Source organism: Henckelia pumila, chromosome 2, assembly GCF_033568475.1.
Source record: "Henckelia pumila isolate YLH828 chromosome 2, ASM3356847v2, whole genome shotgun sequence".
Lineage (NCBI taxonomy): Eukaryota > Viridiplantae > Streptophyta > Magnoliopsida > Lamiales > Gesneriaceae > Henckelia > Henckelia pumila.
Genome location: NC_133121.1, coordinates 77572016 through 77595782, shown reverse-complemented (window position 1 = coordinate 77595782; position 23767 = coordinate 77572016). Strand labels below are relative to the sequence as shown.

The following is a 23767-nucleotide window of genomic DNA, read 5'->3' as shown; positions in this document are numbered from 1 at the left end:
AATGGATACTCTCAATTTGATCTTGTCCCAAAGTTCTTTCACCGCTACTTCACTGCCTTCAAAAATTCTTCTGTTCCTTTCCAGCCATAACGACCAACACATGCAATGAACCACTATTAACCAAAAGACTCTCCCTCTCTCTCCAAGCTGCCCTCCTAAATCAGTAGCATATAAGTCTTTTGTTGAGTTCGGGAGTACCCAAGATAATCCCAATTCCTTGAGAGCTAGGTTCCACAAGGAACCAGAATACGGGCAGTGAATAACCATATGATCCTGAGTCTCTCCCCCCTGTTTGCATAGCACACACCAGTTCGGGCTTACGAATATCTCTTCTATATTACAGAATTAACATGAACGATTTTGATTATTCAATCAATCATTTTCTTTTCAACATATAAAAATACATTACTCGAGTTTGATCAGATATATTTAAGACTATGTGCTTATCTTCAGAAAATTCTCATTTGTATTTGTTTCAACTGACACAAACCTATATCATTCACTGTCTAACACTTGAAAGTACTTCCTTTTCATCAATCCCTTGCTTTTGTCAGTATACTAATAAAAAACAATGTGGAATTACATGATAAGCTCAAGCATGCTAACCAGATATAAACAATTGATGAGCAGCATTTGCCACTGGAAGTGGAACCTTGTGAGACGAGCTTTCACGAGTAACAATTCCCTGTAAAAGAAATTACATTTGTGAAACACTGCCGCCACAATTCTCCAACGTGTTTGAAATATTTTGTTATGCATGCACATTCTCAAATAAACTGAATTAATATGCATCACATGTTTCCTGTATAGGACATGTAAGATAACACTCGTATAAGATCAAGTATAGCAAGAGATTTTTGTTTCTTTCTTTGGTAGATGTCAGACTTACAAGATCCTTCACAAATATATCAAGTGCAGATAGTGGTGTATAATCATTCTCCAACATGTGTGGACCACGATTCTCAAACATCCTGCCAATCAATAGACCAGAATTTGAATTTCAATTATTAATTGAAGCCAATAACATTTTCCAAATACACCTTTGATTAGTCACATATTGTTCACAAGTGATGAAATATAGCTTTCCATAATGTAAAATATAAAAGTTCAATAATTTTTTTTGTGATTTATAACAATCCATGACAAGTGAATTTTCTCAGTGAAACACAAAGCCGATGGCAGCATAGAAAGGTTTAAAGCTCGTCGGGTGGCAAAGGGATACACACAATCATATGGTATCGATTACCAAGAAACATTTGCTCATGTTGCTAGACTCAATACCATCCGAGTTCTTTTATCACTTCCTACAAACCTAGATTGGCCTCTGTTTCAGCTTGATGTGAAAAACGCATTCCTGAATGGGGATCCGGAGAAGGAAATCTATATGGATATTCCACCTGGATTTGTGTCTGAGTCAACAATAAACAAAGTATGCAAATTGAAGAAATCACTTTATGGCTTGAAGCAATCTCCCCAGGCCTAGTTTCATCGGTTTTCAAATGTTCTGAAAAGGAATGGGTACATCCAGGGTCAATCTGATCACACCTTGTTCATCAAACACGCAGAGGAAGGAAAGATCACACCCCTAATAGTTTAGGTTGATGATATTGTATTGTCGGGGAATGATGATGAGGAGATGATACGTGTAAAATTCTTACTCTCGAAAGAATTTAAAATGAAGGATCTTGGAAATCTCAAATATTTTCTAGGAATGGAAGTGACTAGATCATCCCATGGGATTTCAATTTCTCAAAGAAAATATGTGTTATATCTCCTGAAAAAAATTCGAACGTTGGGGAGCAAGCCAATCGACACACCTACGGATGCTAATGTTAAACTTTCAGTTGGGAATGACAGTCCACCAGTTGACAAAGGAAGATATCAAAGGTTAGTTGGCAAATTGATCTATCTCTGAAACACACGTCTGGATATTGGGTTTGCTGTGAGTGTTGTTCAATGCTGATTGGGCTGGATCACATATTGATAGGTGATCAACGTCAGGATATTGCACATTTGTGTGGGAAACTTAATAGCTTGGAGGAGTAAGAAGCAGTTTATAGTGGCACGTAACAGTGCAGAAGCTGAATACAGAGCCTTAGCACAAGTCAATTGTGAGGGAATGTGGCTGAAGAGACTACTCATTGAATTGAACCTTGAAGATGGTCATCCTTTTAAAATGATGTGTAACAATCAAGCAGCCATGAGTATTGCCAAGAATCCTGTTCACCACGATTAGGGTTGATCATCGGCCAGTTCGGTTTGGTTTTCGTTTTTATTTCGGTTTTTTGTTTTAGAAATATAAAATCCGATATCCGAACCATTTTCCTTCGGTTCGGTTTTCTACTAAATCGGTTCGGTTATTACGGTCAGTTATTTCGGTTTTGATATAATTATTTTAATTAACATTATAAATACATTTCAAAATATAATATGCTATCTTTTAATTGATTTCTTTGTAGTAAAACCTTTAAATTCAAAGTCTAAATGACTTAAATAAACAAAAATCAATTAAAATTATTAAAAATGATTCTTTATTCTCTACATATTTATTTCATAAAATATATAATATAAACAATTATATAAATAAATTATTAATTTAATAAAATTTCGGTTTTTTCGGTCGGTTCAGTTTTGAGATATATAATCCGAAACCGAACCAAATAAATTTCGGTTTTAACATTTATATCCGAATTTCAAATTTTGATTTTCGGTTCGGTGTTTGGTTTTTCCGATTTTTTCTATTTTATCCGAAGTTCGAACACCCCTAACCACGATCGAACGAAGCATATTGAAGTAGACCAACACTTTAAAAGTGAGAAAATTGAGAAGAAGGTCATTGATGTAGTAGCCCAGTTCCATTTACAAAAGATTAAATGATTTTAAACATATTAGAAAATGACATATAATTTTAAAAGTGTCAAAACATGTTTAAGGAATTCTTATTTGGTGAAAATAAGTGAAAAATCAGATCCGGAACGTCCGAAAATGGTAGGGTAGGTCCCGGGGGTCCAAAAATGAGTTCGGAAGGACCAAATCAGTTCGGAGTATACGGACCAGTTCGGACCCTCCGAACCAGTTCGGGCCGTCTGAACTCAGCAGAGTCCATGTGTCAAAAGTGGCTCGGACAAGTGGCAGTTCGGAGCCTCCGAACCCAGTTCGGGCCGTCCGAACTCCCGCCAGATTGAGGTGTCAAAAATGCACTCTACACGTGGAAATCATGCCCGGTTCGGAGCCTTCGAACCCAGTTCGGACCGTCCGAACCCAGGCCTATAAAAAGGGGTCCGAGGCTCTCATTTTGAATGTCAAATTTTCTTTCCTCTCCCGGTAATGGCTCTATTTTAAGGGCTTCGGGACTCTTTCTTTAAGAGTTGGAGTAGGAAATACTATTTTTATAGCGGACAGTGTCCGCAGTAGCAGCCAAGCGGCGGAGCTCTGGCGTAGCGTCCAAGGGTCGTAGCTAGGCTATGCCCAGGCTCTGGGGCATGCGACATCAGCGGGCTGACGACGGACGAAGCTATGGCTTTGGTTCCCTATAGTAAATAGGGAGTAGGCTATAGTTTAATTAAGGCTTTTAGAGCCTAGTAGGTGATGTTTGGCATGCTAGGTAATGCATGGTTATTTATGTTGTAGTGTTGCATGGTAGGCTTGGACCTAGATGAGAGCTTCTAGGATCTGCCTTAGTAAAGTACGGAAGTATTATTCGAGATATCCAGATTGAGTATGCATGTATTATGTGTTTGCATGGATTATGTAATTGCATGTTTTATATGCCTTTATATACAGCATGTCACGACTGTATGTTGCATACATGAGCATATTGAGCTTGTATCCTTGTGATATCCGGTATTGGGATATTTACCTTGTCAGTAGATGGTTGGACACATAGGCTCGTGTCAGGTCACCAATATTAGTTGGACACATGAGCTCGTGTCAGGTCACTGATATTTGGTTGGACACGTGGACTTGTGTAAGGTCACCATCAGGGCATCTAGGTATGTCTGTCACCTCCTGTAGCGATAGCTCAGCGTGGTACATACCAAGGCCCAAGTTATTCTCTATCAAATATTCTTGACCTCGTGTCTTGATACCCAGTTCATTTTGCATTCATGCACATATAATAGTGTATACTCATACTCTCGTACTGAGCATGTTAGGCTCACTTCCGGTTATTTTCTATTGGCTGGATACCCTATTCAATGGGGCAGTTGCAGGTAGTTCTCCCGGAGACAGAGAGGTTAGATGGTGACCAAGGCTGGATAGCAGGGTTGACCACTAGGTTTTGCTTACCTGGTATTATTTTATTTTCAGATTCCGCAGTTACTCTGATTAAGATTATTTTATTGATTAATTGCATGCTTAAGTTCTGATTAGTAGGTCATCACGGCGCGGGTCACTACAATTGATCTCAACTACATCCCCTCTCACTTACAAATCGCGGACATCCTGACTAAAGCCCTTGACCGGCCGAACTTTGACGACATGAGTTCCAAGCTGGGCATGATCAACACATATGACCCAGCTTGAGGGGGAGTGCTCGTTATTAATATTATCTAGATAATTTATTGATTAGGATAATTGTGTTTGTATTTAAAAGAGTTATATGATAGGTCGTTAATAGAATATCTTGATGTGATAAGACTCCTAGGCTATTCATAAATCTGTATCCAGCATCTATTATTAATGACGTGAAATAGAAAAACTTTCTGCTCTGCCTGTGTGTTTTTTCATCTTTTACTTCAATAGAAAACGAAAGAAAAAACAAATTGTTAGCCTGAAATGAATGCAAGAGACATCACCCTTGTCCTCGTCATATTTTAACAGTTGCCGTAGGCTACACATCAGATGAAGGAAGGCCACTAGCATTTGATATTGTTTTTGAAGAATGAGAAGAAAATAAAAGTGGGGAAAACACACACACACGGAGGAATAACACCTTAACCAAGTCAAAAAATGGAATAAATTGTTAACAAAGTATTATGCCACCTACTTCATGGGACATATGATTTGAGAAGCTCATGGATACAACCATTATTTGTGTTACAAACCAAAAAAAGAAAAAGAAAAAAGGATTTTGGGCAGGCGACAGATTTTGACCATTCTAGAAATGACAAGCAGCATTGCTTCATCGAAAATGCATCAGACATACCATGATGTGCCCGCACTAGCTGAGATGATATCAAACAACAACCTTGTGTCAAGACCCAATCGAGCACCAAATGCCATTGCCTCCGCTGTTGCTGTAATATGAACCCCGGCAAGCAACTGATTTATCATTTTCACAACACTGCATGTATTATGAGGACCATATGATAATAAATAATCATGATTTGACCCAAGATTATAAGGTTTCAAACGAGTCTCAAGAACATTATCTGAAATGAGTCGAGAAAGAGAGGCACTTAGAAACAAGATGTACCTTCCAGCCCCACAACCCCCTTCTATAATGTAAAGCTTCTCGCTTAATGCTGTACCAGAACCAATAAATATAACATAAAATGATGTACAAACTTAATAGCGCATAGTAATACTTTGCTAACTTCATAGGCCAACATTTTTTCCACCTGAAAGAACTGAACCAGCATGCTCCAAAGCTTCCTCTGTCCCTGATGCCATTATCTGAGACAAATAATAATGCTTTTCATATGCAATTCAGTTCAAGATATAAATGGAGTCGATATAAATTCTTACAGTAAGCGTTCCATCGGAAGCTCTCTTCACCCCACCAGACACAGGAGCATCCACCAACTTCAGATTTTTATTTTCATCTGTAAAAGGTACTGATGCGCATAAGATGATGTTAAGAAATTGGACTTGGATCTAACTCCACCCCAAAAGCTAGCTCAAGGGTAGAGGATAGTTTTTGTCTATATATTAAACTCCTAGGATTTAACTTATTCTTATATATTTTTATATTGCCCAACATTACATAAGGTGTAAAATAAATAAAAACAAATTGTGAAAAATGAAAAAATGGTTCTTTTCAGAAAATAATAATTAAAAAATGAATTATGTAATGGTATTAATGGACGTATTAGTTGCAATTTAATAAAGGTGTATAATGTATTTATGGATATAAATATTTACATATAATATAATATAAATATTTATTTACTTTTATGCCTTAACTAAAATGTTGTTTTTATTTTTATATCTCTATATATTTTTATACGACCTTACTTATAGTGTAAATAAAATGACAAAGTTGTTATTTCACAATGGTAAAAGTTTATCCTTTTATTCATACTTTTAGATAGGGAATGTAATAGATTATTAAATATACATGATTTTTTTTTTAATAATTTCAGTAAATATATTTTTTATTTTCCAAAAATATATAAATTATTCACTTAATATATCAATTTTTATATTTTTAAAGCATTATGTAGAAAATCTCCATATATACAATGAATCGAAATAATACACAATCTAAGGACAAAATAAAAAATTTAGAGTAAAAATATTTATTATGTTAATTGTTTTAGATTGAAATAATACAAATCTAATAAAATAAATATTTATTATCTTCAATAATTTTAATAAATAGAAATTTTTATTTTCCAACATCTAATCATTTTTATGTTAATCGAAATAGTACACAATCTAATAAAATAAATATTTATTATCTTTAATAATTTTAATGAAAAATACATGGATTGAATGAAAAAAAATCATATAATAACATATGAAATTTATGTATAACAAATTTTGTGACAATATGACACAATTAATAGTAGAAAGAGAGTAAAATGAAAGTTATAGTCTAATGAATAAATTTAAAACGTGAAAAAAACTAAAATAAAATAGTATAATGAACAAATTAATTAAAAAACTATTAATTAATCTTATTATTAATTTAAATAAAAATAATTTATATTTAATTTTTAACAGTATTGCTGCTCAAATTTCATATAATAACAAATGAAATTTATCTATAACAATTTTTGTGACAATTTTGACACAATTAATAGTAAAAAGAGAGTAAAGTGGAAGATATAGAATTAAATAGACTCCATTTAAATGAAAATTATATTTGAAAAATTATTACACCTAATTGTTTTGTGTTTTTTTTCATCTTTGTCCCTTTTTTTTTTGTCATTTTACTTATATGAACTCATTATTATCTAATTTATACATAACAAAAGGATAAACATGTATATAGACAATGAACAAACTTTACTCCTAAATTCATACTTTTATAGTAACATAAATTTTTTTGAAAATACTAAATAATTTTTACTATAATAATTTATTTATTTTGCAATACTTTTTATTAATATATATATATATATATATATATACACTATTTGAAACAAATTTGGATTTTTGAATTTTTTTCTATTTATTTAAAATATTTTAGTCTAACTGTTACACACCATAAGAAATTTGAGTAGCATTACTGTTAAAAATTAAATATAAATTATTTCTATTTAATTTAATAGTGAGATTAATTAAGTGTTTTTTTAATTAATTTATTTATTAGCCTTTTTTTTTCTCATTTTAGATTTGTTCGTTAGCCTATAACTTTCAATTTACTCATTATTATATAATTTATATAAAACAAAAGGGTAAATATGTATATAGATAATGAAAAAACGTTACTCCTACATTCATGCTTTTATAATAAAAAATAAATTTTTTGAAAATACTATATAATTTTTACTATAATCATTTATTTATTTTGCAAGACTTTTTATTAATATACTATTTGAAACAAATTTGGATTTTTGGATTTTTTCTATTTATTTTAAAATATTTTATCAGAATTTGTCAAAATGCTATATAATTTTTACCATAAATATTTATTTATTTTTCAAAACTTTTTAATATAAATTTTCGGTTGCAATAATCTATTCCTTGATCGAATATTATTACCAAATTTTATATTGGATTATTAAAAATACATGGATGAAATGAAAAAAAATCATATAATAACATATGAAATTTATGTATAACAAATTTTGTGACAATTTGGCACAATTAATAATAGAAAGAGAGTAAAGTGGAAGTTATAGGCTAATGAATAAATTTAAAATGTGAAAAAAATTAAAAGAAAACAGGCTAATGAACAAATTAATTAAAAAAATAATTCTTAATTAATCTCATTATTAATTTAAATAAAAATAATTTATATTTATTTTTTAACAATATTGCTACTCAATTTTTTTATGGTGTGTAACAGTTAGACATCCGATTTGTGTCATTTAGTAGTCAATAAACATTTGGATTTTTTTCACCTTCCAAAAGTAAAATAGGTTACATTATAAAAATATTAGTCAAATATTGTGTGTGAAATTTTATATTATATAGTATACATAGTTTATCAATAATTAACTTTGAGGTAATAATTAGATATAAATGAAAAGTTAAATTCATATTCATTACTATGCAATAAATCACCTCTTAAGGTTTGACTAAATTTTTAATCCTTTTTTGCCCTTGTTTTTTATCTCATTTTTTCATAATTGCCCATAAATATTTTTTGATTCCTACACAATTTGGGGGCAAAGTTATAAATTCACAATGAAAAACTTTGCCCACCATTCACACTTTTATAGTAGAAATAGATTATTACTAGAAAATATTCTTTTATACCTAACTTTTTAAAACATCCTTTTGACTTTTTCTAAGAATTCTTTGTGATTTGAGCCAAGCTCTTTCAAATTCTGTTTTCTTCTTCTCCCAGAAACATAAGACTCACTTCTCCAGCTTCCTGTTTGGTGCAACAGCAGTCACAAGCATATGAAAGACATGAATTTTATAGATCCTGTTATCTCTTTTAACTCTTGATCTTCTTGGCTTTTTTCTCTAGTTTCCAGATTTTGTACTCAACTGCATATTTTTCTCTACATACATTTAGTTCTTTTAAAAAGTATTTTTTTATCTGATTCAATTTGTTTTTCGAAGTAATTTTTAATGATCAATAAATATTTTGATTGATTTTGTTGTTGTTTGGAATTAAACATAGTAACTTATTAGTTTCTGTATTTTTCACCACATTGAATACTAGTCAAAGCTCATTCACTCAGACTCAAGCCTTGTTTGAGCTCAAAATAATTTATTCGTCAAGTTTCAAATGCCACTCTAGTTAGCTCAACTTGGTTCAAGCTTCTTTTCCTCTGTGACGAACTATTTGGAAAGCTTCCACACCTTTCAAGGTTCACGTGTTCTCGTGGATACCTGTGTTCGGAAAATTACCGACATGTGACTTGATGCAAAGGAGAAACCCTTTATGTTCATTATGCCCAAGTTGGGGTGTGCTGTGCCGACAACAGGTGGAGACTCAGGATCACTTACTTATTCGTTGCCCATTTACATACGATCTTTTGTCAAAAGCTTTGGTGGAGATGAGTTTGGTTTGGGTTCTTCCAAGATCAACTTGGGATTTATTTGCAGTAAATGCTGGGACTTGGGAGTGGTCTGGGGAGGAGGGGCATTATCTTTTGGATTATTGTTCTTCACTATTTATGTTGGTCGGTTTGGTTGGAAAGGAACAGGAGGATCTTTGACGATCTAGAAGACTCGCTTGAAGAATGTTGGGATCAGATCAAGTTTAGAGTGCGTGTTGGAGTTTGAAGAATACAGAGTTTGAATAATTTTGTCAGATCTGTATAGAAGTTGGATTCTCATATTTTGCTAGCAGCTTTTGAGCCCAAGTTAGGTGTGGACTACTGGTCCACTTTTTGTAATTATGCTATTCTATTAATATATTATCGTTTCCTATCCAAAAAAAAAACTTGGTTCAAGATTGAACTTGTAGACATTACTGGTATTTGGTTCGGTTGCACCCTTAAGAGTTTCTATCTCATGCCTAAAAATGAGCAAGTTGGTCATGTTTTAGTCACCAATTCAAGATAGAAAGACTGAAGCATTATATAATATATGAAATTTTAATGAAATATGAAACTTTTGCGGAGAATGTGGAAATAATGAGTTCGATTACCATCACCAAAACTGGTGGAATTTTTTTCATTCAGATCAAATGTCACAATTGCCACATTAGAGACCTTTGGTTGTTAAAAAGAAGGTGACGGATCTGATCCCACTAAGTAGTCTAGCTTGGAAAAGGTTCATATGGTTTGGTTGTGGACTTGTGGAATCTGCAGAATAAATTTCATTTGGTATCTCTTTGCCTTTGGTTTCGATTATGTAGCGACAGTAATCATATAGAAGTTGTATCCTGTTGCTGGAGGTTCTGTATGAATTGTGCTCATGGCAGTTTGGTGGTACTCTCATGAATTAAGGTGGTGATATGAGAAATATTACGTTGTTTTCGATACCAATATGGCTTGAAATAGCTTGAGGTGGTAATTTTGTTGCAACAGATGCTTAATTATTCTATCACCTTCTTTCGTATTATTAGCTTTTTTTTTGTCCGGTTCTCATAACGTGGATGTAAGTTTCATTGCCACGATCCTTGATTGTCGAAATTGGAAAAGGGCTTAGATGTTGGTTGATCAGAGTTTTATGGTTTTTCTTAAAGATAACTTTGTTCTGGTGAGGGTAACTATTGCCTTCACAGGGATGATGAGAATAGATGGCACACAAATAACAAGAAAAAAATAGATCAGCAAATTATTATTCAATTTTTTAGGTCAATTAACTAAAAAAAAACCTAAGCCAAGAGAATTGCTCAGAATCTTTTCATCTTCGATAATATTCATAGCCATTGTCATTACCTAATGGCACAAACTTGCCATTTCAACTTCTGTCAATTATTATCATTTGTTGGTGTGATAGTTGTATCCCACGTCAGTTGGGTAAATATTCTGGAAGTTTAATATATAAGTAGTGTTTGGTAGAGCTTCTGGGAAGCAATTCTCAGTTTTTCCTTAACAAAATTTCAAAATTTTGTAAAATTTTGTTAAGAAAAAACTGATAAATGCTTCCTAGAAGCTCTCCCAAACACTACCATAGACAAAGACAATCCTCCCCCTTGAACTAGCTTTTGGGTGGAATTAGGTCCAAGTCCAATTTCTTAACATGGTATTAGAGCTCAGGCCCACCGTTATGTGTTGGACTGCCCATAATTAGGCTGCCCATAGCTGGACCACCCGTTAATATCTCCACGCTCCAGATGTTCATTCCTGGGCGTGTGGGGTGTGTGTTGAAATATATCTTACGTCAGTTGGATAGAGTTCATGGGAGTTCCTTAAATAGACAAGAACAACCTCCCCCCTTGAGCTAGGGATTGAGTTAGGTCCAAGTCCAAATTTAACAGGGTATCAGAGCCCAGACCCACTGTTATGTGTTGGTCTGCTCATAGTTGGGTCACCCGTTAATATCTCCACGCTACAGATGTTCATTCCTGGGCGTGTGGAGGGTGTTGAAATATGTCTCACATCGGTTGGATAGAGTTCCTGAGAGTTCCTTATATAGAAAAAGTAACTCTGCCCCCTTGAGCTAGCTTTTGGGGTGAGTTAGGTCCAGGTCTATTCTTTAACAAGACTACCCAATCTACTATCTTCAGTTTTTTTTATTCACCCCATTTCTAGACACTTCTAAGGCTTGTGGGCTAGACTGGCCTAGGCCCAATATATTTGGGTTGGTAACAATTCATAAGCTCAAAACCCTTTCTACACTTGAGAAGACATATTTTTCATTTATCGAAGGAATAAATGTAGAAATATAATAAACCTACTGTGCAATCGCGGCTCCAGTTGTCTGATAAATGCTGGAGAAACAGTTGATGAAATGATAACAGATGCTCCATGTGGAAGAGCTACAAACATGAAGAAGCAGTCAGGCCAATTCATTGTAGGATTAATTTAAAAAATGATCTCCGTCAAACTAAAAAAAATGACCTCTGTTAAACAAAAAATGGCATTTTCTACCCAGTTGCATTATGTGTTTTTAGTCGTGAAGGTTATAATTTTTTATTTAAAAAAAAAAAAAGTCTGAGCGAGGTCATTTTTCAAATTAACCTTCATTGCATAGATGAGATACTAAAAAGTAAAAACTTGTACCTGGCACAGCGCCATGATCCCCAAATAGAACACTTTCAGCTTGATATTCATTTGTAACCATTATAACCAGCACATCCACATCTGAGAAATTGACAGACAGCAATGATCAGAGAAACGAAAGGTTTTCCGATTCACAAACATCAAATGCTGACTGTCTTCACACCAAATGCGACTCTCAAAAGTCAAATCCACAAAAGAATATAATGAACTCTTTGTTGTTTAAAATAATGACGCTGGTTGAATAAATCGAACCCCAAGCAATTATGATTTTTTCTATGTCAAGCATGAACTAAAAAAATTCTTAGCGGAAAAACTAAGCAGTTGCTTCAGATTACACTCTCATCAGAACTGGGAATATCGATTGCAGTCCTTATGGTTCACTCACCTTCCAAGGTACTACATCTTGCTTATCACACTGACACAAATACGAAGAACCCCTTACAATGGTTGCACAAACAAAGTAACGACACATGTTGTTTCCTTTAAAATCAACACTTCACTCACCTAGAGGTTCTACTCCTTAATTTACAGAATTACCTTTTGATACTTCTGCAGGGCTGCTCCCTGAAATGCCACCTTCATTTGCAAATCGAGATAATGTAGGTTGATACACCTATTCAGAAGTTAATTACCGTAAATTGTGAATATTTCCTTCAATTAACTAATAGTAAATATAAATTGGTGAAATTTTTTTTTAAAAAAAAATATCATTGTGCCCTAAGCTTATGGCTATAGGCCTGAAAGTATAGACAAAAGCTTGTTTACTTTGTAAGGACATATATTTGAGATGAAGACGTACATCATATCCCAGCACAGAGAAATTTGATTTCAGCAAATGCCTTGCCATGCCAAATCCCATAGCTCCTAGTCCTATAAATCCAATTCGCTTTACATGTTTTGATTTGGTAGATAATGTACCAGCCAGTTCCTCTGGGTTGTTGTATTTTGCATTTACTGCATCTATAATGTTCACTCCAGTTACCTTTTCCCAGACCTGTTAAAACCCAGTTGCAGTCAGAGATAAATTATTAAAACAGTTTGGGAAACAAGATAATATCTGCAAGCTTTAACTCAATATTTACTTCGAGCAATGTTGAGTCTCCACCAATCTTTTCGCTATGCGAAAATCCTGTCGAAGATAGAGTGAATGTTGCCTGACTTGTGCTTAGCATGAATCTAAAGTCTCCAGGCAAAACTCAAATATAAGATATGCATGTATACCTGCTAGCAGTTGTTGGTGGGTAGCAGTTAAAAGGGGAAGTGGAAATACTAGCGATTTTCCCGTCTCCAACACCATTCCCTTGAACACATTTACAAACTGATGAGAAGAATATAAATATCACGGTGGGGTGGGGCGGGGTATTGTAAGAGATAATGTAGCCTGGCAACACAAAACATTAGGAGAACAGTTCAGATTTTAGATACATAGTTTTGGGGTAAATGTCCCATTTATTTTCCCGGAGAATTGGTCACAAACTCAACATTTCGGATTGGATTTCCGGACCTTATATCCAAATAATAAAAATAATCTTAACTTTTTCTTCAATGTCCATCTGATATACTGTTCAGCAAACCCAAGTTAAGCCCTAAAACTCTTCTTCTCCATTCTATTAAAAACCTAAATCTTTACCCAGCTTTGGCTTATGATCCATATTAAATTGTATAAATCTGAAGATTTTTCAGCTACAAAGATTTACAAATAAGATCCCAAATTTCATGCTTCGGTGAGGTGAAAGGTTGATCACTAACTTCCAAATAAAGTGTTATTTTCCAGAGTGAAGGACAATTATGCAACAGAATTTTATTCTCCCTTTCATGTGTGTGTACATGAGTGGAATAGAAAGCATCCCAATATAAGTTAATTGAGAAAGAAAACATTACTTCTGCTGGATAGGTTTCAAAGACATCTCCAAACATGAAATTTACATCTATTCATTGAATGTATTAAAAAACAAGAGGTATCAATGTGGAACACGAGATGACTCATCACATCTACTGTTATTCATTATGTCTGATGGCCAACGACGTGGAATTGCAGTTATAAAAGGCAAAATCCACTACCTTGAGTGAGTTGCAATATCTTACCATGTTTTGAACAAAAGCGTGGAGCATATTAGGCTTTGACTGGTTGCCCTTAAACAAATGAGGAATGTAATTTTTGAAAACCCTACAAACGTCAAACAAGGATAAAAGTTAAGATGACCAGAACAAATATGCGAGCATGTAATGATGTTGAGACAGGAATCTAATCAAACAATTGAAACATCCACATAAAGCATGTTAGTTCTTGTAGCTTTGTACCCAATACGCTAGTATAAACTAAATTATTAGCCCCAAATCTGACATCTAGCATATAAAATTGCATGCTGTACCTGAAATCAGAATTTATGAAAATAGCTTTTTCTAGTGCCATGCCTACTGCAACAATTTGCAAAAGTTTCGACTCCGCTGACTTAAGCAGATACAGAAGTCTCAAGAAATTTGTATGGATTATGGAGTTGTTTGTGTAAAATATATAACTTTCACATTTTGCTGGGGAAGAGAATCTTATTTAAATAGCAAACACAAGTAAAAATCCCATTTAATATCTGTATCATTCTTGTAGCATCTCGGCCTCTTTCCCTCATCTAAAAGGCTGGGATGTATTTGATTAAAACAACATTCTACTTGAACATAATGTCGTGTTTACAAGATAAATCAGGTGAAGCCTAATTACCTAGTCACAAAACAAAAGGATGCTATAAATTGGACTTGAAGCCAGTTTTTCTATGGCATGAATTGTAACCTTGAAAAGAAAAGATGAATTTTGCAGACAATTATGAGCTTATTTGTATTTCTAACAATAATAAATTGAAATTCTCTTGATCAAGTTCACTTCCAACAATCTATCGGGCACCCCTCCCTGCACAAACATTTCCCATAAGAGGACACGAAATTTACTCTAATTCACTCTACTTTTACTATTATCTTTGGTTTCCTCACTGTGTAGTGCTCCATTATTAAGGATCAATCACCAGAAAACCATAGCCTACAGCTCAAGTTTAGTTGTAACTCCTTTAATGCAAGTAAACCTAAAACTTTATTCCCCTAAACTGACTCTGTATTCAGCCCAGATGAGCATAAATTTCTTATTTTTTTATAAGAAACACAAATATTATATAATTAAAATAGGAGTTGCGTACAAAAGTGGACCAGTGGTCCACAAATTCCTCTAAACTAGTTCGAAAGATAAGCTAATTCAAGATTAAACTCCAATCTCTATACAAATCTGAAATCGCATACGATTGGAATTCTGTTAAATTATTTATCCAAGCTGCTACAGTCAACTTAATCTTATCCCATATCTCTCCAACCGAAGCTTCTTCGTCTTCGAAGATCCTCCTATTTCTTTCCAGCCATACGATCCAGCAAACGCAATGGATTATAGCTGCCCACAGAATTTTCCCCCTTTTTCCCAGTGAGCACCCCAAATCTGCTGTGAACAAATCCTTGGTGGTCTTTGGTATCACCCACAACAAACCAAACTCCTTAAGCGCTAACCACCATAAGGAGCTTGTGAATGGACAATGAACCAGCATATGATCCTGACTCTCTCCTCCTTTCTTGCACAGCACACACCAATTAGGGTTCAGAAGACATTTCGGAAACCTCTTTTGGAACAAATCACAAGTCGGCAGTCTACCCAACACCGCAATCCATGAGAAAACCTTTACTTTAGAAGGAATCGGAGCTTTCCAGATTGTATGAAAAAGATCAAATTTTGGAAACAAAGCTTCCGGAAAGAAAGACTCAAAGAAGGATTTTACTGAAAACTCTCCTGAGACATCCCACTCCCAACACCTAACATCCTCTACTCCCTCCACAATACTAACCCTGCCCAAAACCTCCATCAATCTGATTAAATCGCCCAGCTCCTCATCTCTAAGATCACGAAGAAAATTAAAATTCCAAGAAAATGAGTCAATCAATGAAGATGAATCTCTAGAAAGAAAATGTGAAATGGGCTTAGTATGAACTCTTGAAATCTGAAAAAGAAGAGGGAAAAGGATCTTAAAAGAGGATTGCCCTACCCAACAGTCCTCCCAAAATCTAATTCTATCTCCCCCCTTAACCACTAACCGATGAGCATAAAATTCTACTTTAGCTTGTTCCAACCCAGATGAGTATAACATCTTTCTTAGATTGTTTCGGAGATATTACCACTTCATAGAAACTGCCACAAAAAAATATTGTCTAGAAGTCATATGCTGTTTTTGGTTCAAATGCAACTTAGAAAGGAGCCACAAGTAATCATCAAAGAAACGGATGGAAGGTGCCAATGACATAGAATTTTTGGCTTGTGTCCTATCAGGTATAAAATAATACAGGCACAAAAATATGAATTCACAAGCATAAGTTGCTGAAAAATACCTTTTTCAAGTTCTACGCAAAAGTTTAAAAAAAAAGGAAAAAGAACAATAAATTAAACAATTATAAGAATTCAGTCACCATGAATTGCCAGCAGCATTAGATATGATATCATAAAATATCATTGGATGAATTCCAGCTTGAGTACCAAGAGACATGGCCTCAAGTGATGCTACAAAGTGAATGCCTTCAAGGAGCTCAATTACCATTTTACTTTTGCTGCAATGAAATTACAAAGAATGTATAAGAGAAAGTTGAGCATTATGTACAGCATAATTAATAAACCGTTCACTTTCAATTGATATCCAAAATGAGATTAAAAAAATTTACTTTTTCTCCTTCAGCAATATTTAATGCACACACTTTGTTAAAGAACTATTGCATTGCCTATCACGATGAGACACACTTTTTTATTTTTAAGAGGATATAAAGATCAAGAAGTCATTAAGAGATCACACCTGCCAGTACCAACTTCACCCTCGAAAAAGAAAAGTTTTTCGCCCATGGCTGCACAAAAAATAACAATAATAATATACTCAGTGGTGTGAAATTATTTTAAATTTTTTGTCTCCGAGCAATCTTTGAAGCAAATTGCTGAAAAAAAAAGGAGGGGGTGACTTGAACCAGAAAGAATGGGTTGTGCCCTAGAGACGGATCCTGATCTTCCTGAGGAAGTAATCTGTAGATCATTGATAAAAAAAAATATGTAAAAAATATAAAAAATAAAAGAATTAAGTGTATACCGACAGAAAAATTGATTCTTCAAAACATCTTAAAAAATAGCTAGAAGATTTACCATAACTTTCCCATTCAAAACCTCAGACACAGCCCTTGAGACATACATATCAACAAATGTCATTTGATAATCCTCTGCAAGGAAATAAAAATATTATGGAACGCACAGAATGTAATCGAACATAAAATTAATTTCCTGTCCATATTTCTAGGCACAAGGATTCGTAGTACGGCAATTGTAGCTCTAACAATTATGGGTTAGTGGCTTAACAAAGACTCGACGATCTGTTGTTTTTAATTGATCATTTCCAAAGTGAGAACTGATAATATAACTATTTATCAACTTGAAAGGAAATGTTGAAAGAAATTTAGTTTAGAATTCTTGGAAGATTAAAAGCTGTGTAAAGACTAAAGGAGACTGCGTTTTATCAGAAAATATTACACTCAGGTTAGTAAGATTTATGTTTTTACAAGTGTAGTAGAGATTATTGTAACTGTTTCCACAAAGATAGGTGCTGTGGTAGGCAGAATTCTTTTCTCCAGTACATACACCCCCCACTGGAAAATGAAATAAGCAATTTTCTATCTAGATCATGCCACACAGAATTTGCATGACGTTGGATGCTGCTCTATTAGAACATAAAAAAGGTATGTTCAATTTAAAGATAAATGGGATGGCTGACGTTTCGGGTCAACCATGCAGGGTTCAGAAACAATACATCTTATACTGATAATGATTCAGGAAAAAGTTTTGAAATGGTTAAGTATGCAAAGAAAGGAAACATTGGTATGCCAATCTGCTGCAGCTAATAACGAAACATAATTCTGGAAAATCAATTGTATGATGGAGGTACACAAATCAAATTAATGTAAGTTATTTTTACAGAGAGGACAAAGAAAGTTGAGATAAACATATACATTCAGTAGACTTGAATCTTCAGCAGTTTCTTTTTTTATTGGTAAATCTTTATCACTTTATTTAGTATAAAAGTTGATAAGTATGACAAATAAAAGTTACCTGTGACACTTTTCTCCAGCTTCTGGATATGTGCAGGGAGTATGGTAGAATGGAGAATGATGATTACATCTTTACGCAATCCTGTAAACTCGGAAAATAACATTAGTGCATCTCAAACAAGTCACAATTAATAAAAAAAACTTCATACAAGTTTGAAAGGTACCTTTTAAAACACCTTCATCGCTATAAAAAATATCGTTTATTTGATCAACATGAGATATCAGTATGACCAAAGCATGGACACCTGAGTGAAAAGAGCGAAAAAATGTAGGCTTGAATCAAGACCAGGATCATAGTTATAGAATACTTACCCATGGAATAGCAAAACTGTAGAAAAAAGGAAAGAAAATATTTTTAGTATCAGAATATTTGATTGATATTTATTCCTTATGGTTTGTCTATTAATTAAGGTTAGACTGTGAATATACTAAAGATATAAGTTTGTATATATGTTGTAGGATTGTATTGTGATTATTCATTCAGAAAACAATATATATTTACCACACATATGGTGGTCTCTATCGTTCTTGTTTATCTTCATGGTATCAGAGCCTAGTCTCTGTATACCCGCTGCATATTTGACAGGAAAGAGGCTAGCATGTCAGAAACTAACGAAGACGAGATTAAAATGTTTTCGGGAGAGAGTGGTGGTACGAAAGGTGCTAAAGCACCGACCTATATCCTATGAATTTTACTGGGTTCAAAGGCTCCATTCAATTGACCAGCCATAAGTTGAATGGCAAAAATTATTTAGAGTGGGCTCAGTCAATCAAACTTGTCATTGGGTCTAGGTTACCTGACGGAGGAATCACAGAGCCTGCCCAAGATGATCCAAAGTGGACGGGCTGGAAATCTGAAAACTCCATGATAATCGTGTGGCTAGCTAACTCAATGGAACCTTCAATTGAGAGGGGACGTATTTATTCCTACCCACCGCAAAAGAGGTGTGGGAGGCCGTTCGGGAGACTTACTCTCATTTGGAGAATTCATCCCAGATATTTGACTTGAAGACTAGACTATGGCAGTCTAGACAAGGAGAAAAAACTGTCATCGAATACTATAATGAAATGAAAGGATTGTGGCAGAAATTGGATCTATGCTATGATGATAAATGGGAGTGCAAAAATGATAGCACCAAATATCACAGACATATGGAAGGTGGCCGATTGTATGTGTTTTTGGCAGGACTTAACCGTACTTGGATGAAGTTGGGGGAAGAATTCTGGGCAGAAATCCGCTGCCATCATTAAGTGAAGTGTTTGCTGAAATAAGAAGGGAAGAAGCCAGAAGGAAAATCATGTTGAGCGAGGAGGCATCATCAGTTTCAGAAACTTCAACCCTGTTCAGCAAAAATTTTCCTGCTGCACCTCCAAACCGACAGCATACGGCTCAGGCAAGGAAGGGAGAAGTTGTGTGTGAACACTGTAAAAAGCCCTGGCATACTGCAGAAACATGTTGGGAGTTACACGGCAAACCACCTAACTGAAAACCAAAGTCTTTCAAACAAAAAGGCAGTGGGGTTTCAAGGGCTTATCAATCTGGAGTGGAAGAACAAAACAACGCTGAAAAATCTAGATTCAGGTGCTTCTGATCAAATGACAGGATCCTCCAGATTGTTTCATTCCTAAATCCCAAGTGCTGGAAATCAGAAAATTAAAACAGCTGATGGTTCTTTATCTGCAATTGCTGAAAAAGGGTCTATTGTCATCTCGAAAAATTTGACTCTTCAAAATGTTTTGCACGTCCCTAATCTTTCTTGTAATTTGCTTTCTGTTGGCAAATTAACTCATGATTTAAAGTGTTGTGCTAAGTTTTCCTCAAATATTTCAGGATTTGGACTCGGGGACGACGATTGGCAGTGCTAAGAAACGTGGAGGCATTTAATACTTTGAGAAAGAAAGTCACTCATGTGGACAAGCCCAACGATCTAGTATCATACCAAACTCTAGTTCTAGTAGCGATGAGATAATGCTCTGGCACCATAGATTAGGACACCCGAATTTCATTATTTGAATCATTTGTTTCCAAAGTTATTTAGTAATAAAAATCTTTCTGTTTTTCAATGTGATATTTGTCATTTTGCCAAACATCATCGTGCATCATTTCCTGTTCATCCACATCAAGCATCGAAACCTTTTGCACTTATTCATAGTGATGTGTCGGGACCATTTAAAACAGCAACTCTTTCAAAAAAACGATGGTTTATCACCTTTATTGATGATCGCACACGTTTGAGTTGGGTTTACTTGTTGATAAATCAGAAGCTGAACAAATTTTCAAAAAAATTTATGCAATGGTTGAAACACAATTTCATGAAAAAATTCAAGTGTTCAGAAGTGATAATGGAAAAGAATATTTCAATATACTTTTGGGTCAATTTTTTCAACAAAAAGGTATAATTCATCTGCAAGTTGGGCATGATAGATATCTTCGCTCCAACTTGACGGAGAGTGTAGAAAAAGGAAAGAAAATATTTTAATTAGTATCAGAATATTTGATTATATTTATTCCTTATGGTTTGTCTATTAATTAAGGTTAGACTGTGAATATAATATAGAAATAAGTTTGTATATATGTTGCAGGTTTGTATTGTGATTATTTATTCAGAAAATAATATATTTTTACCACACATATGACTGTCTCTATCGTTCTTGTTTATCTTCAAAAACTAAAATCACTATACTTGACCATTTGGATACTGGTGTCTTAATCTCTTAATAATTTATTTTTCTTGTTGCGAGTGGTGAAACTTATTCATTCTAAAGTAACACTAACAACAATTTAGCATTAGATCAAATCATCCTGGAAACACCACACTGACTTAGGCATCTACTATCAGAAAGGAAAATGCATTCCGGAATGCGTATACTGCAAAAAAAATTTGTAAATTACTAATTCAAAAGAATTTATTATGATAACTACAACTACTTCTTACAGTGGTTTTAATCCAAAGATAGGAAATATGACACATCGAAGACAGCAAAAGTCAGAGCTGTGTCATTTACCTTTCCCTGTATCTGCCAGATTGGAACACTTTTTACCCCCTAATTTTGAGAAATCATCCATCAGAGAACCAGATATCTGAAATGTAAAATTTAAACAAGCATTGTAAGTACACAGGTAAGAAAGAATTAATCTGAACCTGATTGAATGTTTTTATCAGTAAAATTGAAAACTGAAAATTGGCTGCATCTTGAAATTTGATCCCATTTGACATTCCAAATAATTGCTGCAAATGGCAATCATACATCAGAATAGCTTGCCGATCTGTAAGTTAAAGTACTTTCAAATGGTGAACCTCATGATCTAGCTTGCTGATTCTCGGATGGTGGTTGATTGTACTGCTTAGCTTATGACTAGAGTGAGTGATTATATTTTTCCAAAATCATCCTGGGAAGATTACAGGATCCCACCATTCTCTAATCTGAGATATGGATATTTCAGGATCGAAACTAATGCCCAATGGTAATAATAGGCATGATAAGAACAGCAATTCCTTAAATACAGCCATTAGAATAAAAAAAAAATTGGCTGTATATATCCTCTTTGAATCGGGAAAATTAATCAAACCTGCTGTGAATTCTAAAGAGGCCACATGATCCACAAAGGATGTACATATATTGGGTAATAGTGCGTCATGAATAGACCAGACGGTCCAGACTACATAGTGCATCAACATCGGTCCATGGTCCACATGCGTTTCGTCTTCCCCAGTAATGGATCTATAGTGCCAAACTTCACCCAGACTCAAATTGTTGATCTTTCATTGTAAAGATCAAGGATACCGTCGATTATTCAATCCTTCGATTACTACCCTCAGCTCATTAGTTACAGGCACATCCAATGCAATCAACCATTTTTCCATGTTGAATATCTCGATACAGTATTAATCAAATAAATAAATGCAACACACAGGGACTGGGCTGACTAAGATAATATCGAATTGTCTAAAATATAAAGTTTCTTTCTTTTTTTTTATCAGTCTGGTGAGGTGGTCAACAATACTAGTATGCTTTAACATTCCTTGCAGGTTCCAACACTTAAAAACATTAATCGGGCATCGCACAACAAACCAGATTTATGTGTGTACAAGAACAGCAAATTTCAAAGTCACAGCCTACCCCACATACCATGTCGATCATCACCACACCAAAAGTTTTCGAGTTGACGGATCCTGGACCTTGAATAGTTCTTGCATTCAATTCTTTGGACAAACCAAATCAACCACATTTGGTCCAAATGGTGGCAAATGGGACATGAAACCGAATTTATAATAATAACACCCAAAAAGAGTAAAAGAAAACAAGATTGCAACTGGACATGCTTATCAACATCGTCATCTTAAACTCTGGCCGTACACGTCGATCATACAAAAACCAAACATGAAAAGAGAAAAAGAAAAATTACACGAAAGGAAGTTGGGGAAAACCTCAAATGCCTGAACTTCATAGCCAGAACGCAGAAGAGAAGCAGCCAGTTCCAAGGAGATATCATCCAAACCAACGAAACCCACTGCACTCCGACCCATTTCTCGCACAAATGAAACACGAAAGTGTGGGAGTATACGCGATCGATCAGATGTCCGATTCTATGATCGTGCGACAAATTTAGTCAAAGCCCAGAGCATAGACGCAAATGAAATCCATATGTTGTATATATTTTGGGGAGTGGGCCAACCAAATTACGTGGCAAATCTATCTATGTTCCGTATACAGCTCCCATATTAAATTAAAAATTAAAAATTAAAATAAATATATGTGTAATATAAATAATTAATAATACATTTATTATAAATCTATAATCATTTTTTAATACATCACCTAATTGTGAAACCGTCTTACGAAAAATCTGACAGACCAACTATATTCATATTTTACAATAAAAAATAATATTTTTTCATTAATAACATAAATAAAATATATATCTCACGAATTGATCCATGATATCACGTAAATATTCGTGATTTACCATAGGTAGTTTATATGGTTTCATTATTATACACAAATTCTTGTGTGTTGTGTTGTTATTTTATCATAGATAAATGAACATTCGAGTAGACAGTCCCGCTTTTGATGCAAACTTTTTGGTTGTTTTAATAAACGTTGGAGTTTGTGCGAGATGCGATCTGGCGTGATTTGGTATTTAATTTCATTTTACTCATCCATATATACATATGTTGTTTAATAATGTGACCATTAAATTATTGATTGCACATGGTGGGCATATAGTATATTGTCATGTGTAACGCGTGGATTGGAAAAATTATTTTTATTATCACATAAAATTCATGATCTCAATAGTTAATTTCTGATACGGTTTTTTAATCCGATACAACCCATAAAAAAATATTAATTTTTTTAGTAAAAGTATTACTTTTTTAGCTTTTTACAGCAGGTATATATATCGACCAATTCATGAATATAACATCGCACGTGGTAAATTAGAAAGCAAGGGGAAAAAACGATCCAAATCACATATCTGAAACTTACTATATTGCATTCCAATTTGTCTACTTATTTAGCAAGGGGAAAAAACGATCCAAATCACATATCTGAAACTTACTATATTGCATTCCAATTTGTCTACTTACTTATTTTCTTGATTTGACATTAAAGAAAAGGTATTTAAGTTTACACTACTATAG

At 34.2% G+C, this 23767-nt stretch overlaps 1 protein-coding gene across 1 annotated transcript in view; it reads right to left on the bottom strand.

Moving 5' to 3' along the window:
• The window catches only part of LOC140884640 (uncharacterized), a 35736-nt gene extending 13002 nt beyond the window's left edge, over positions 1-22734 (bottom strand). Inside the window, exons 1-21 of the mRNA XM_073291457.1 lie at positions 22553-22734; positions 21129-21204; positions 18287-18367; positions 18124-18204; positions 17167-17240; positions 16995-17049; positions 16829-16877; positions 16452-16589; positions 14049-14130; positions 13185-13263; positions 13046-13092; positions 12763-12957; positions 12501-12576; positions 11964-12044; positions 11639-11719; positions 5689-5765; positions 5562-5616; positions 5417-5465; positions 5147-5284; positions 890-971; positions 607-685 (exon numbers count right to left, since the gene is read on the bottom strand). Of these exons, the coding sequence (XP_073147558.1) occupies positions 607-685; positions 890-971; positions 5147-5284; positions 5417-5465; positions 5562-5616; positions 5689-5765; positions 11639-11719; positions 11964-12044; positions 12501-12576; positions 12763-12957; positions 13046-13092; positions 13185-13263; positions 14049-14130; positions 16452-16589; positions 16829-16877; positions 16995-17049; positions 17167-17240; positions 18124-18204; positions 18287-18367; positions 21129-21204; positions 22553-22651 (1774 nt within the window). The 5' untranslated portion in view covers positions 22652-22734. The remainder of the gene's footprint in view (positions 1-606; positions 686-889; positions 972-5146; positions 5285-5416; positions 5466-5561; positions 5617-5688; positions 5766-11638; positions 11720-11963; positions 12045-12500; positions 12577-12762; positions 12958-13045; positions 13093-13184; positions 13264-14048; positions 14131-16451; positions 16590-16828; positions 16878-16994; positions 17050-17166; positions 17241-18123; positions 18205-18286; positions 18368-21128; positions 21205-22552) is intronic.
• Positions 22735-23767: the final 1033 nt, after the last annotated feature.